The sequence below is a fragment of the Chelonia mydas genome, chromosome 7 (assembly GCF_015237465.2).
Source record: "Chelonia mydas isolate rCheMyd1 chromosome 7, rCheMyd1.pri.v2, whole genome shotgun sequence".
NCBI classification, from domain to species: Eukaryota; Metazoa; Chordata; order Testudines; family Cheloniidae; genus Chelonia; species Chelonia mydas.
This window is the reverse complement of record NC_057853.1, coordinates 100,546,053-100,562,390: the sequence shown is the minus strand read 5'-3', so window position 1 is coordinate 100,562,390 and position 16,338 is coordinate 100,546,053. Positions and strand designations below refer to the sequence as shown.

The following is a 16,338-nucleotide window of genomic DNA, read 5'->3' as shown; positions in this document are numbered from 1 at the left end:
CTTTTTCTTTTTAATAACAGATTGATTGCAAACATTTTGTATGTATTCGGAGCTCAATATTCAAAATTCAAGTTGTTGGTTAGTTGAAATTGGTCACATAAATCACATAGTTATTGGTATTGTTTCTGATTCCTCTCAGGGAGCTGTAGCAGTCCATGGAGAAGAGAACAGACAAGCAGAATTAGGGATTATTGTTTGAAAATTATGAACTTTTTCCTTTCTAGCTCACACAGATTCTACCTGAGAATCAGTCCTAGAAGAATTAGGATATTTTAAAAAAGCACTGTCTTGGTGCAAAATTACAAGTTAATTTTCCACATCACATTCACACAAAATAATCGCAGGTGTATTCATGGGCCTAGCTGTGATGTCTGTGGTCAGATCCTTGCTTGGCTTATTTAATTGCCTCTCTACTAAGACTGTCTTCATGGGTTTTGGAGAATACAGTCCTAATACACCATTGCATCAGTCCAATTTTATGATCTGTATTTATGTAAGTCTGTTGCAAAATTGATTTACACCTAGGTAAAACAGAAGTAATGCAGTGGTGAATCAGGCCCCCGGTGACCCTGCTGTACCAAACAGTATTCCATCCTATGCAGTAGACCACTTCTGTTGTGAACACTTTCACTTTCTGTGTGCATTCATGCGAGTATCACATGCATTGATGAATGCATTGTGAAAAACAAACACATATGTGAGTATGCCTGAAGCAAATTCATTTTATGGTCAGCCAAAATACACCTGGAAATATTTGGCAGAATTCAACTATCCTCTGCCCCAAACCACGTTTAATAAGAAACAAAATTTACCTTTGGTTTTAGTATTTCTACTCAAAGTTAGATCATTTCCTCCTTTTATCAGATACTGTATCATCAAAAAATTTGTGTTTTATTGGCACCAAACAGTCAGTAACAGACATGCTAGAAAGTGCTGTGGGCTTGATTGTAACAAATGTCATTTTAGTAACTTTAATTGTGCCAGGAGGCTATAGCAGTTAAATTGGTTTCTGATTATTCCCCTTTCTAACTTCCCCTTTCCTCAATTAACTCGTAATTATTCAGGGTGGATGTTGGTTTTATTGCAATGCAGATATTGCTTTTCATTATGCGGTACTGTATTCTGGAATAGTTTTATGCTAAATATCTGACATCATCATCCTTCAACTATACCACAACAAAGGTTCAGTCAGTATTTCCATCTTGAATAGAAAAGCTCCAGTTTTGATCCAAAACTAGACATTTTGACACAATTCCATTTAATGTATGAATGCTCGAGAAGTTTAGGTTTTGTTCCAATGGGGAATAAAAACAAATTTTGAAATCTTGAAAGTTGCCTTGAAATGGAATGGTCATTTTCCAGACAGCTCTAGTCCTTTAATAGTTGCTGCAGCAGCTCTCTTTTGCAGCTCAATGGCAGACATCTTAAGATTTCTGGGCTTTGTCTGAAGAAATCCTACTTCCAAAAAGGGTGTTAGGATAGCAGAAAATGGCAACATTTTAATAAATAAATAAGGAGGTGGCTGAGGAGAAAGAAGTTAAGATGGTAACAGGATCAAAGGCTAAAACAATCAAATTGAGACACGACTGCAAGAAGATTAGTCAATTTTGAACTGTTGAATACTTGGGGTCAGGGGATGGGACACAAAACAAAATGCCAGATACAAGGGCAGTAGGTCTCAATTATGTGCTTGCTTACATGCAACTTGTTCCAGTTTAATTACACAGACCCCTGGGTGGACATAGTTGCCGTTTTACAACTGGTTGCCAATATAAACCAAGTTTAAATAGACTCAAGTGTGTCTAAACACAAAGTTGTACCAATTTAACTAAATTGATTAAAAATAACACTGGTGTAACTCTGTGGGTAGACCAGGTCTAAATTTACTTCTCTCCCTCCCTCCCTCTCAGTTGGCTGGTATGTTGGCCAAGATGATTTTATACATGTATAGAGTCTGTGTATACGCACATTTGATAAAGATACGCATTTACGTATATCATGAAACTTAACTTTCACATTTTATGTCTCTTCTTTTAAATTTGCTGCCTTAATGGAAAAAGTAATCTTAAATTTCCTATTTTTAACTTAAAACTTAACGTTTTTGTTTACTGCCAGCCATTTTTGTGTTTGTGTACAAAACACATTTGTCAGCAAACAAAAGCAAACTCATTTACAATTTTACAAAAAAGCAGAGTGGTATCTGAGAGAGAGGCTGGAGCAAGCAATATGGTTATGGTTGCAACTTGACTTCATTTTAGCCACTATTTTCATTTGCTTCTAAGTTTTTTTTTTAAAATTTCCTTTTTTTTTTCTCAGTCCAAAGGCTGATTTATTTTTGAAAAGTGTGAAATAAATCCATTCTGTTATTTGTGAACAGGAGACGCTTTAATGTCCTGCAGAAGAAAAGTTGGAGCCAATGAGGAGAATCAGTAACTGGGAGACATGGGATGCAGTCCTGGTCCATTAAAGCTAATGGAAAAACTCCAGTTGATTTCAGAGGGGCCAGAAAGTCAGTCAGGGTCATAAAAAAAGGTCTTTTGTATGTGCTTTGGATCAGCTGAAATGGGAAAGGAATGAGAATGAGAAAAGCCAGAGGGGAGTAGTTTGCATTAATCTCAATTGCAGATTACCAGAGCTTTGTCTGTAGTGATAAGGGAGAGGCAGGGTTAATAGTTTTGTTGTTTCTTTTTTTAAAAGTCACAAAAAAAAATCCTTTCACATTCTGAAGATAAGAGTCAAAGCCACAAAAGCAAGGAAATATTCAAGTTCTTGCCTTGTCTTCCTTTGGTCCCTTTATTAGTGTCCCATCACCTACCACCACAAGTTTACACTGCTATACTACCTTGCCACTTCAGCCCACACACACGTAGACCTGCTTCCATCCCGGAACGTTCTCTCTGACCAGGCCACCTGGTGAACTCCCCCTTTGTGTCCTCACTTCACTCACTTCTTCTGACCTGCTTCTATGATGATCCTCCCTGATCCTCTGTGCCGTGCCACCATCCTTTTCTTCTAGTCCCTCTTGAAACACACTTCTTCCAGGATAGCTTTACTCTATGTGATGGAACTACCAGGAGTGTGCCCCATTTCACCGATGAGTCACACTGACTTGTATTGTTCCCCTCTTTGTCTGCATGTTGTAATGTGCCCAGAAGGACCTAGCCTTATTTTTCTGTCTAAAATGCCTAATGCATTTTGAACTCTATACAAATCAGAAATAAGAAGTTAAGAGCAAAGCTTGAACTCCTGGTTATCACAAGGATGTCTTAAACATTAGAGAGCAGAATTTCGGGCCTTTGTTGTTTTTGTAACATTATCGTTAGAGACAAGCCTGAATAAAGAATCCAGATCCACATACTCCATATTCAGCTCATGCAAGTGATCTTGCTTCTATAATGGAGTGAATTAAATACCAAGGTACGAACTCAACCCCACTGCATCCTTCCACTCAACACAGTATTAATCACAATCCAGATCTGAATTGTGGAGCTTGGACTCACGTAACTGATGGTCATGTAACTCACTCTGATAATGTCCAGACCATTGATTTATGTAGCAAAGGTGTTTTAACATTTCTTTGCAACCTCATACAGAGCTCTACAAAAGCTTTGCCTCTAAAGTGTTTCCTTTCATTTTTTTTTTCTGGTTTCACATCTGTTGGAAACTAAAATGTGAATTATAATTTATAATAAAAATAGTTTTACCAAAAAGGCTGTGTCTACACATGTTGCACCTTCCAAACAGAGAAACCTTTTTTTTCTAGTAGGATTACTGATTAGCGTTAAATAGTTCGACACCATAAGTGAATATTTACTCTGGTATGAATGAACTGTAGGAAGTAATTTGTGTGTATTGTGCTTTGCAAACAGACCTGTTTGCTACATAGATTATGCTGTTCTTTTGAGCCCTGATTCTGTAAGTTACGTTGAACTCAGTGAGGCTCTGCATGAGTATATGGGTTCATTTGCACATTGTAACTTGTAGGATCGGGGACTTGATCTTTCCCATCACCTAATTCATTTGGTAGTTTACTCATAAATATATATTTTATAGACAATATTTGTTATCCTTACAGCTCCAATACACAACCAATAATACAAAATGCACAACTTTCTAATTTAAAGTTTATATACAGTCAAGTGTGTATGTGTGTGTATGTATGTGTGTGTATATATATATTTTATATATATATAAAACTGGTTGCTTTTCAATAGTCAATTTGTTCATTATTGTTATGTACTAGAATCAGCATAGAGTAAAATATGAACCTTAAATTTTTAAGAAAATATTTGTCTGTAAAATCCTGAAATTCTTCCAAAGCTTAAATAGATGGATCACATTGAATCTATTATGGCAATATCTTGAGGCAACATAATTCAATTATTTGGAAAGGTAATCAGTCTTTGCATATATCAAAGCAGAGTAATTGAATCACTGTAAGATCTAAATATATATTATGTGTCTCTGGTTTTCTTTTCAGTGTATACTAAATTCATCCCACTTGTAAAATCCATTAAATAAATTGATCCCAAAATGTATATGCTGACAAACATAGCTAATGCAAACATACATGTTTGTGCAAACCCTCCAGTGCATATGTACATGGAAGGGATGCACATACATATATTTGTGTGTTTTTTGAGAAGTGCTAGGGTCGTACTGAAAAATGTGTACATATAAAAAGGGGAGAAGAAGAGTTTAGTGTAAGACCAAAGAAAAATAACATTAAAGTAATTTTGTACTTTATTCTACTATTAAAGATTATTAGGGAAATGGAATATCACTCTAGTTTTTAGGCATAATTGACTCCATAATAAGATTCCCTCCCATGCACCGTCATACATTTTCTTTAATTTCTAAGTGACAGTGTTACAGTAGGTATCTGGTCTGTCTATCAGGTATAGGTATTTGTACCATGCTCATCACAATGGTATCAGAATGTCTTAAGAAATTAAGTAAATGCAAGCAGGTAGTCTATATATAGAAACTCCTTTCGTATCTTGCTGTGTACATGCAAATGGGGGATTGTTTCACTTGATTGTGAGAGAGATGTGGCAAAGACAGGAGGTCTTTCATTTAGTTCAAATGTGGATAAGACTCTTAATTCCTGTGAAAGAGATTTCCAGCTGCCAATACATCATGTGTCCCTAACTTTAGTTTCTTAAATTTTCTGTTGCTTGCTGTTGAAATATAGAAAAAGTAAATAAGTTTATTATCTGTATCCTAATGTGGATTCTCCTTTACAGATTGCTATTGTGCAAAAAGAGAGAGGCCATTAGAAAAAGGCATTGTGACTGGTCTTTATTATTGCACATGCCTTGAAAAGTAATTAAATCTACAGTATCTACAGCCTGCTCAAAGGACATGTTCCTTTACCCAGGGTTTAGCTTGACAGTCTAATAGCATCTATTAAGCAATTTACAGCTGGAATATAATGCTTATCTCAAAAGTAGAAACCAGGAGGCTAAAGAATAATATGTGTTATTCTTTGACACCATGACACCAAGTAGAGACCTCCTTATCCTCATTAATCACTTCTTATTTTTAAAGCTTCTCAAAACAACACCTAATACTATTTGAGAAGTTTCTTGTTTAGAACAGTAGTAAACTGCTACAGGTCCTAATTTATCATTTTAAAGCAGAGCATTGGACTAGAAAACTTCAAAACATTTTTCTCAGGCACCACATACGTACTTTGGGCCACTGGACCAAAAGTAAGATGGTGAATGGTTGATAATTAGTTCAAAAATGTGTCTTGCCTGAACTAATAGTTAAGATATGGTTTAATGCTAAATATATAACATTAAGACACTAGGACTTTATAAAGTAATTAATTTGCACTTTTTGTTAATGAAATGAATTTTTAATGTTCACTTGATTATCTTGTGGTATTTTAGAGAGAAGTGATTTTATCCAAAACATTGCTTCTGTTTCTTTTATTCTGCATCTGCTAATTTACATGATTAATTTTGAGAACATCTGCATATAATTCTGTATGCTTAACAGTGGTGAGATCACACTGCTTTTCAAATAACCGCTACAGCTTTCACTTTCCAGATAGTCTCAGATTTGTATCTAATTGCGATGCCAAACTTACAAAGGTGCCAAAGTATAAGTGTGTAATTAAGTAATTTTCTCTTGATCTTTCAGAGTCTTCCTGCGAGCAATTAATCAGTATGCAGATATGCTAAACAAAAAATTTCTTGACCAAGCCAACTTTGAGTTACAGGTAAGAGAAGATATAAACAGTATATTTGGTACTAATGTTAATGTTTTAATAAATTTCAGGTACAAACCAATAGTTTTGATATATTTATTTGTTGTTATGCATCTCTTCCTTGGAGTGCGAATGCTGAATTTATACAATGTGTTCTGTGACATGCTAAACTAAACATATAACCCAAACACCTCTGTACTTTGAGGAAACTGGCATCCAGATCCAAATGTCCTGGCCTGTCCCCCCTCTCTCAGGAGCCAAGTTGAACCAAAAACCTGGATTTGAATAGCAATGATTTTTGAGATTAAGAGCCAGATTAAGGCATTCCAGGGCTCTAAGAGCGGGAACAAGGGAGGTAGGTTCCCTCTCCCCTTAGAAGAAGCAAGGGTGGCAGCAGATTCCTCTCACCCCCGGAGAAGGAGGGGTGGCAGCACAGAGGGCTTCTTGCTACTTACCCCAGCAGCTGAGGTGTATCTGCTTGGGCAGCTGGGCCAAGCCATAGCACTCCCTTTCCTCCTGCCATGTACAGCATTCTCTGCTTGTGTTGTGTTGGTGGGGTACCCCAGAACAGTCAGTCTTGGAGTTAACACTCCATTAAAGTGCATGGAGTAGGTTCCTGTTTTAGAGCCACTGTTTCAGGCTGTCTGCAGACTCAGATAGATACGTCTGCATTAGTCACACAAATTTCAAGCTTTTCTTCCCAATCATGAGGACAAGAAACTTACTTGCAAAAATAAAAGATGCGATTTTGATCTAATCACATGATTCCAGGAGTTGGGGAATTAGGCACAAACCTATAACGCCTATACCATAACCACCGGTCCTGTTTGAGAATGTTTAAACATCCAGATGCAACTCAGGCCCATCTGAAATCTAAACTACAACAGGATCCCATTAAATTTAAAAATAATTCAGTTTTTGAAATGATTATACAAAATTTTAATGAGTCAAACTGTCAGGTCAGTGTGAGAAGCATGGGCCAGGGGCTCAAAAACTGGGGATGTAGTTGCATTCCTTAATTAAGGATGGAAGCATTGTAGGCTATATTCTCATTTAGAGGTGTCCTGTTGGGTCTCCAAAATGTCATCTGAGGGCTGCAAACTTTCAGATTTAGGTGGCTTTCTGACTTCGGCACTAGGCTGCATCTTCCTTTCCATTTAGATGTGTATTTGTGGAAACAATGACTGATTTAGAAATGGCATCATAAATCATTCATAGATTCATTGACTAAGGCCAGAAGGGATCATTGTGATCATCTAGTCCAGGGGTGGGCAAACTATGGCCCGTAGGCCGAATCTGGCCTGTGGGATTGCCACCCCTGTGGCTCCGCGGGCCCCACTCCACTCCGGGAAGCAGCCGGCACCACATCCCTGCAGCTTCTGGGGGAGGGTGGGCAGAGGGCTGAGCGCGCTGCCCTTGCCTGTGGGTACCTCCCTTGAAGCACCCATTGGCCGGGAACAGGGAACCATGGCCAATGGGAGCTTTAGGGGAGGTACCCACAGGCGACAGCAGCCCGCAGAGCTCTCTGCTCCCCCTCCCCCCGGGGCTGCAGGGACGTGGTGCCGGATGCTTCCTGGAGCAGCACAGGGCCAGGGCAGGCAGGCAGGGAGCCTGCCCTGGCCTCAGTGTGCACCGCTGCCGCCCTGGAGCCACTCCAAGTAAGCGGCACCAGGCCAGAGCCCGCACCACAAACCCCTCCTGCACCCCAACTCCCTGCCCTGAGCCCCCTGCCGTACCCGGCACCCCTCCTGCACCCCAACTCCCTGACCTGAGCTCCCGCTGCACCTTGCACCCCTCCCTGCACCCCAACCCCCTTCCCTGAGCCCCCTCATATACCCGCACCTTTCCTCTGTTCCAACCCCTTGCCCTGAGCCCCTTCCTGCACATCGCACTCCCTCCTGCACCCCAACCCACTACCCCAGACCTACATTCATGGCCCTGCATGCAATTTCCCCACCCAGATGTGGCCCTCGGGCCAAAAAGTTTGCCCACCCCTGATCTAGTCCGACCTCCTGTACAACACAGGCCATATGACTTAATTGAATTCCTTTGTGTTTGAACTGGAACGTACGTGTTTAGAAAAACATCTCATCTTGATTTAAAAATTGCAAGTGATGGAAAATCCACCACAGTTCTTGGTAAGTCGTTCCAATGGTTAATTACCCTCACTTAAAAAAATTGCTCTTTATTTCCAATCTGGATTTGTCTAGCTTCAACTTCCTGCAAGTAGATCTTGTACTTCTGTCGGCTAGACTGAAGAGTCCATTATCAAATTATTGTTCCCCATGAAGGTACAGTACTTATAAGCTGTGTCACAACTTAACCTTCTCTTTGTTAAAATAAACAGACTCAAAAGACCTCAATCATTAAAATACATGATTTCCAATCCTTTAATTGTTCTCATGGTTCTTCTTTGAACCATTTCCAATTTATCAACATCCTTCTTGAATCGGGGACACCAGAACGGGACACAGTATTCCATTAGTGGTTGCCCCAGTGCCAAATACGATAGGTAATATATATCCTTTCAACTCCTAATTTATATTACCTATTTATGTAATCCAAGGATTGCATTAGCCCTTTTTGGCCATCGTGCTGCACTGTGAGCTCATGTTCAACTGATTATGTACCATGACCCCCCAATCTGTTACTGCTTCCCAGGATAGAGTCCCCCAAACTGCAAGGATGGCCTGCCTTCTTGATCCTAGATTTATGACTTTACATTTCACCATGTTAAAACATACTTTGTTTGCTTGAGCCTAGCTAACTCAGTGATCCAGATCATTCTTTGTCAGTGACATGTCCTCTTCATTGTTTAGTATCCCCGCCCCATATTTGTGTCATCTGCAGACTTTGTCAGTGATAATTATGTGTTTTCTTTCAGGCCATTGATAAAAATGTGAAATAGCGTAGGGTGAAGGACTGATCCCTGTTGGACCTCACTAGAAATACAGCCACTTGAGGATGATTCTCCATTTATAATTACATTTTGAGACATATAATTTAACCAGTTTTGAATCCATGTAATATGTGCTGCATTGATTTTGTATCATGTAGTTTATTAATCAAGAAGTCATGTAGTTCTATTCAGTTTCTGTATTTCTTTCATCTTTTCTTTTCCAAGATGTTTTACTTTCTAATTCTTTCTGTTTTGCCCCCAGCTTATTTCCTCCTCTTCAGTCTATCTTGTTCTTCCCTAAGGTTGTCTGAGTATCTCTTTCTCATATACATACAATACGTGCACACACACAAACACACATGCTCACCTTTGATATTTCTTTATAATCCTTTTTATTAATTCATTAGTTTTCTTCTATTTTTGAATTGTAAATTCTTTTCTTGTCTTGTTAACTCTGTTCTGCCAATTCCCTTCTCAGTGGTCTACTCTTCCCCACAACAAGAATGGCTCAAATGCTGAAATTGTCTTTTTTCTTCTCAAAGTGAAGGGCCCCAGAAAACTTCCCCATATCTTATTCCTCAAAATCATCACAAAGCCTTAAAGGCCTGAGTATTTCCCATTCCCTTTCTTATTAACACTAGTTGTATTGAACTCTCTCATGTCAGTACTTCCAGGTGGTCCTAGTCAGTTTCACTCCGCTGCCTTTCTCCTTGCCTGGAAAACTGCTGTGTGAGCACATGAAGCAGTGCGACTGACAGACTGCTTCTTGTTTCCAGTAACAGGAAAAATCCTGTTCAGTGTTGGAAATGTCATGGCCTGCCATTTTTGACACTAATTTTCATTTAGTTAATTTTGGTAGGTTTAGTTGCAAGGAGCTAAGTCACAAATGGCATTTCAGCAGATGATAGGTGAAAGGAGGAAACTAACATGTCCGTAGTGGAAGTCATACTTTTATTCTGATTTATCACATTATATTCTTAGGCCATTGTCATAATGTATGCAAAGAAAAATTCCCTCTTCTCCACCCTAGCGTCTACGAAGTCTCAGTCAGTGGAACAGTTCTGGGTGGTAAACAGCAAGGTGAAACTAGGTTGTCTGCACTAGAATTCAGAGTTAAGTGTTTCTTGCTCTGAGCAGTTTTCTACCTAATTTGTGGCTAATACTCATATATGGGCCAAATTTGCTGCTTCTGCAGTTGGCAGTTCAACATGTGTGGGGTGTGAGAGAAGGCACAACTGCAACATAGAGTTTCAGTCAACCTGACCTACTGAATTTCCAGAGCTATTTAAAGAACTTCAAGTGAAAGCTACTCATTGGAGCCGTGCACCTTTCAGGTACTAAAAACAGCAGATCTGTTATTAGAGAAAGGAGGTCAACAAATTCTGAGGGCAAGATTCCAGTATATCTCAAAGAAGTGATTATTGGGGTCATCAAGCCATGTCTTGATACTGATAATCATCCTCATTACAGCCCTGCTCTCACGTTCCTTTTTGATGGAAAGTTAGGCCTTGCCTAGATGAGAAAGTTGCACCTATTTAACTTAAAGTATAATTTTAAACCAATTTAGTTAAACTGGTGTAAAGGGCTGTGTGAATGCCCCTATTTTGGTTTAAATCAACCTTATTTCAGTTCATTTAAAATTGTATAGGAATCTGTTTAAGATAAACCATTCAGAATACAATCAATGTGTCCACGCACTGTTTTGTCCCAGTTTAATTAAATTAGTATAAAATCACACGAGGTTAAATCAGTGCAACTTTCTCATGTAAACAAGCTGTAGTTCAGAATGTTGTGGTGCAGTAGCTCTGGTATTATCTGGTGATCTCAGATTTCCTGGACCTATTTCAATTTGATTTATGACATGACTGTAATGCCTAGATAGTCCTGGTCTGGTTGGTAAATGATCTCTGGGTAAAGAACAATAGAAAAATGTCCTTGCTGATTATTTTAAATCTCTCATCTGCCTATGACTGTTCTCCACAAGGAATTGTTTTAGTTGTGAGCCCGTGTAGGTATAGATGGGAGTGGCACATTGGGTGTCTCTATTAGTTTCTCTGAGGTGATCCAACTCTTCTCCAAGAATCCTCCTATGAGGAATACTGCAGGATTCTGTTCATTCATCCCTCCTGCTACTGTGAAGTTACTAAGAGAGATGGTGAGGTGGTTTGGTTTGCTCTTCCATCAATATGTTGAAGATACTCAACTCTAAGTTACCTTTTCATCAGACCCGGGCAGTGCTGTCTCTCAATTTTACTAAAAAGAAAAGGAGTACTTGTGGCACCTTAGAGACTAACCAATTTATTTGAGCATAAGCTTTCGTGAGCTACAGCTCACTTCATCGGATGCATACTGTGGAAAATACAGAAGATGTTTTTATACACACAAACCATGAAAAAATGGGTGATTATCACTACAAAAGGTTTTCTCTCCCCCCACCCCACTCTCCTGCTGGTAATAGCTTATGTAAAGTGATCACTCTCCTTACAATGTGTATGATAATCAAGGTGGGCCATTTCCAGCACAAATCCAGGTTTTCTCCCCACACCCCCTCCCCCACAAACCCACTCTCCTGTTGGTAATAGCTTATTTAAAGTGATCACTCTCCTTACAATGTTTATGATAATCAAGGTGGGCCATTTCCAGCACATATGCAGGTTTTCTCCTCCCCCCCCCCCCCCCCCCCCCACAAACCCACTCTCCTGTTGGTAATAGCTAAACTACTACATGCCACAAGGGGCCACAGCAATAGTTCCCTCAACCCACCCAGCAATATTGTTAACCTATCCAACTATACTCTTAGCCCAGCAGAGGCAGCTGTCCTATCTCGGGGCCTCTCCTTCTGCCCCTCCACCCCCACGAACATGGTACAGTTCTGTGGTGACCTAGAATCCTATTTTCGATGTCTCCAACTCAAGGAATATTTCCAACACACCTCTGAACAACATACTAATCCACAGAGATCTCCCTACCAACACTACAAAAAGAAGGATTCTAGGTGGACTCCTCCTGAAGGTCGAGACAGCAGACTGGACTTCTACATAGAGTGCTTCCACTGATGTACACGGGCTGAAATTGTGAAAAAGCAGCATCACTTGCCCCACAACCTCAGCCGTGCAGAACACAATGCCATCCACAGCCTCAGAAACAGCTCTGACATCATAATCAAAAAGGCTGACAAAGGAGGTGCTGTTGTCATCATGAATAGGTCGGAATATGAACAAGAGGCTGCTCGGCAGCTCTCCAACACCACTTTCTACAAGCCATTACCCTCTGATCCCACTGAGAGTTACCAAAAGAAACTACAGCATTTGCTCAAGAAACTCCCTGAAAAAGCACAAGATCAAATCTGCACAGACACACCCCTGGAACCTCGACCTAGGATATTCTATCTACTACCCAAGATCCATAAACCTGGAAATCCTGGGCGCCCCATCACCTCAGGCATTGGCACCCTGACAGCAGGATAGTCTGGCTATGTAGACTCCCTCCTCAGGCCCTACACTACCAGCATTCCCAGCTACCTTCGAGACACCACTGACTTCCTGAGGAAACTACAATCCATCGGTGATCTTCCTGATAACACCATCCTGGCCACTATGGATGTAGAAGCCCTCTACACCAACATTCCACACAAAGATGGACTACAAGCCATCAAGAACACTATCCCCGATAATGTCACGGCTAACCTGGTGGCTGAACTTTGTGACTTTGTCCTTACCCATAACTGTTTTACATTTGGGGACAATGTATACCTTCAAATCAGCGGCACTGCTATGGGTACCCGCATGGCCCCACAGTATGCCACCATTTTTATGGCTGACTTAGAACAACGCTTCCTCAGCTCTTGTCCCCTAACGCCCCTACTCTACTTGCGCTATATTGATGACATCTTCATCATCTGGACCCCTGGAAAAGAAGCCCTTGAGGAATTCCACCATGATTTCAACAATTTCCATCCCACCATCAACCTCAGCCTGGTCCAGTCCACACAAGAGATCCACTTCCTGGACACTACAGCGCTAATAAATGATGGTCACATAAACACCACCCTATACCGGAAACCTACTGACCGCTATTCCTACCTGCATGCCTCTAGCTTTCACCCTGACCACACCACTCGATCCATTGTCTACAGCCAAGCTCTGCGATACAACCGCAGTTGCTCCAACCCCTCAGACAGAGACAAACACCTACAAGATCTCTATCAAGCATTCTTACAACTACAATACCCACCTGCAGAAGTGAAGAAACAGATTGATAGAGCCAAAAGAGTTCCCAGAAGTCACCTACTACAGGACAGGCCTAACAAAGAAAATAACAGAACGCCACTAGCCGTCACCTTCAGCACCCAACTAAAACCCCTCCAACGCATTATCACGGATCTACAACCTATCCTGAAGGATGACCCAACACTCTCACAAATCTTAGGAGACAGGCCAGTCCTTGCCTACAGACAGCCCCCCAACCTGAAGCAAATACTCACCAGCAACCACATACCACACAACAGAACCACTAACCCAGGAACCTATCCTTGCAACAAAGCCCGTTGCCGACTGTGCCCACATATCTATTCAGGGGACACCATCACAGGGCCTAATCACATCAGCCACACTATCAGAGGCTCGTTCACCTGCACATCTACCAATGTGATATATGCCATCATGTGCCAGCAATGCCCCTCTGCCATGTACATTGGTCAAACTGGACAGTCTCTACGTAAAAGAATAAATGGACACAAATCAGATGTCAAGAATTATAGCATTCATAAACCAGTCGGAGAACACTTCAATCTCTCTGGTCACGCGATTACAGACATGAAAGTTGCGATATTACAACAGAAAAACTTCAATAACAGACTCCAGCGAGAGACTGCTGAATTGGAATTCATTTGCAAATTGGATACAATTAACTTAGGCTTGAATAGAGACTGGGAGTGGCTAAGTCATTATGCAAGGTAACCTATTTCCCCTTGTTTTTTCCTACCCCCCCACCCCAGATGTTCTTGTTAAACCCTGGATTTGTGCTGGAAATGGCCCACCTTGATTATCATACACATTGTAAGGAGAGTGATCACTTTAGATAAGCTATTACCAACAGGAGAGTGGGTTTGTGTGTGTGTGTGGGGGGGGGACCTGGATTTGTGCTGGATATGGCCCACCTTGATTATTGTACACACTGTAAGGAGAGTGATCACTTTAGATAAGCTATTACCAGCAGGAGAGTGGGGTGGGGGAGAGAAAACCTTTTGTAGTGATAATCACCCATTTTTTCATGGTTTGTGTGTATAAAAACATCTTCTGTATTTTCCACAGTATGCATCCGATGAAGTGAGCTGTAGCTGTAAATTGGTTAGTCTCTAAGGTGCCACAAGTATTCCTTTTCTTTTTGCAAATACAGACTAACACGGCTGGTTACTCTGAAACCTGTCAATTTTACTAGTGTCTGCCTGAGTGTGAGGTTTGGATGAAGACACACGGGGAAGTTAGTGCTCAGTAAGCTAAGGTGTAAATTTAAAGTGCACAAGCTAGTCAGCAATAACTCCCTATGTGGACACTCTTACTGTGCACAAAGGGTGCTCTGAGGTGGTTTAGCTTAGTACATTTCCAAAGTGTATTAAGCTAATGCGCACAAAGGAGCTTTTAGTGCACAATACAAGTGTCCACTCAGAGAGTTTGTGCGGAGTAGCTAGTGCTCTCTTAATTCAGTATCAGTATAACTATTAATTTCAACATAATTCAGTATCAATATAACTATTGATCTGTAGAACTCTGCACTGATTTGGGACCTGACTGCTGTAAAGACTGCGTCTCTGCTTTTGTTCTGTCTTGACAATTGAGATCAGCTAACACTGCCAGATTTAAATATTTGAAGATCCATTGCAGGGTTTCTCAGTGTGGAACCATCATTTCCACTGTTCAGTCAGCCTTAATAATATGGTGGGCCAGATTCTCTTTGCAGCAATAGTGCAAAAGGGCCATAATCTGGTTACCAATGTGCAGCTGTCTGCTGTCAGAGAACTCCCTGCTGGCACAGACATGCCACAGCTGGGTGCTCCATCTGTAGCACTCCTCCCTTCCTGGTCTGGGGAAGGCAGGTAGAGGATGTCACAGAGCAGAGTTCATCTATGCCTATCCTCCACTAGCACAGGACCCATTAAAAACCCTATGTCAGTGGCATCACTTACTGCACCGTGGGAGCTGCTGAATGTCGTGTTGAATCTGGGGCTAGCCCAGAGAACTGGTGAGCCATAACCAGACTCCTTCCCTCTTCTCCCTTGCTCTGAATGTTGCTCTGATTTAGGAGTTAGTATAAGAGATACCAGACTAAACTAATTTATTTTGTTTGTGTCACCCAGAGATTTCTTTATAGTAGTAGACTTTTAAAAATTGATTAAATATTTTAATAGAGTATTGAAAAATTTATATTTCCAATAAGTAAGCTGTACATTATGTCTGCCACTGCAAAAAATAAATACATTGATCTCACACAACCTTTTACAGCACTGGGAGACCTGTTGGCAACTTCTCAAGAGCTTGAGGGCCGTACCTAATTTGCATATAAATTTAGTTTTTAATCAGATAAATGGACGCACTTTCTTTATTTATAGAACCCTGTAAATATGCAGAGTGCTTCAGAAAATACATAGGAAAATGCTTTGAGGTCTGAGTGGATAGTGTGTCAGTAGGAGCGAACACTGGCAATGGTTCTCTGAAACCAAATTCTGAGGTAGCCACACACAGTGGAATGCGGGCTGGAGACTGTTAACATTATTACAGTATTGTGATTTGTTGAGATTTACTATAGGAAACTTCCTTTGATAGTTACTAGTGGAGTTCCTCAAGGATCGGTCTTGGGACTGATTTTATTTCATACTTTCATGAATGACCTTGGCACAAAAAGGAGGAGTGTGCTAATGAAACTTGCTGATGACATGAAGTGAGGAGGCATAATCAATACAGGGAAGGATTGGAATATTACACAGGAAGAACTGCCTGACTTAGAGGATTGGAGTAATAGAAATGGGATGAAATTTAATAGTACAAAATGCAAGTTTGAGCATTTAGGGACTGGTAACAAGAAATTCTGCTATAAGCTGGAGGCTCAGCAGTTAGAAACAACAGAGGAGGAGAAGCACCTGGGTGTATTAGTCGATCATCAGATATCTATGAGCCACCAATGTGATGTAGCCATGGAAAAGGCAAATGTGATCATAGGACGTATG

At 40.7% G+C, this 16,338-nt stretch overlaps 1 protein-coding gene across 3 annotated transcripts in view; it reads left to right on the top strand.

The window, feature by feature from the left end:
• The window catches only part of DOCK1 (dedicator of cytokinesis 1), a 545,102-nt gene that overhangs the window by 386,826 nt on the left and 141,938 nt on the right, over positions 1 to 16,338 (top strand). For all 3 annotated transcript variants that reach the window (XM_037903703.2, XM_043551994.1, XM_027819633.3), the window contains one exon: positions 6,151 to 6,229. In XM_037903703.2, the coding sequence (XP_037759631.1) occupies positions 6,151 to 6,229 (79 nt within the window). The remainder of the gene's footprint in view (positions 1 to 6,150; positions 6,230 to 16,338) is intronic.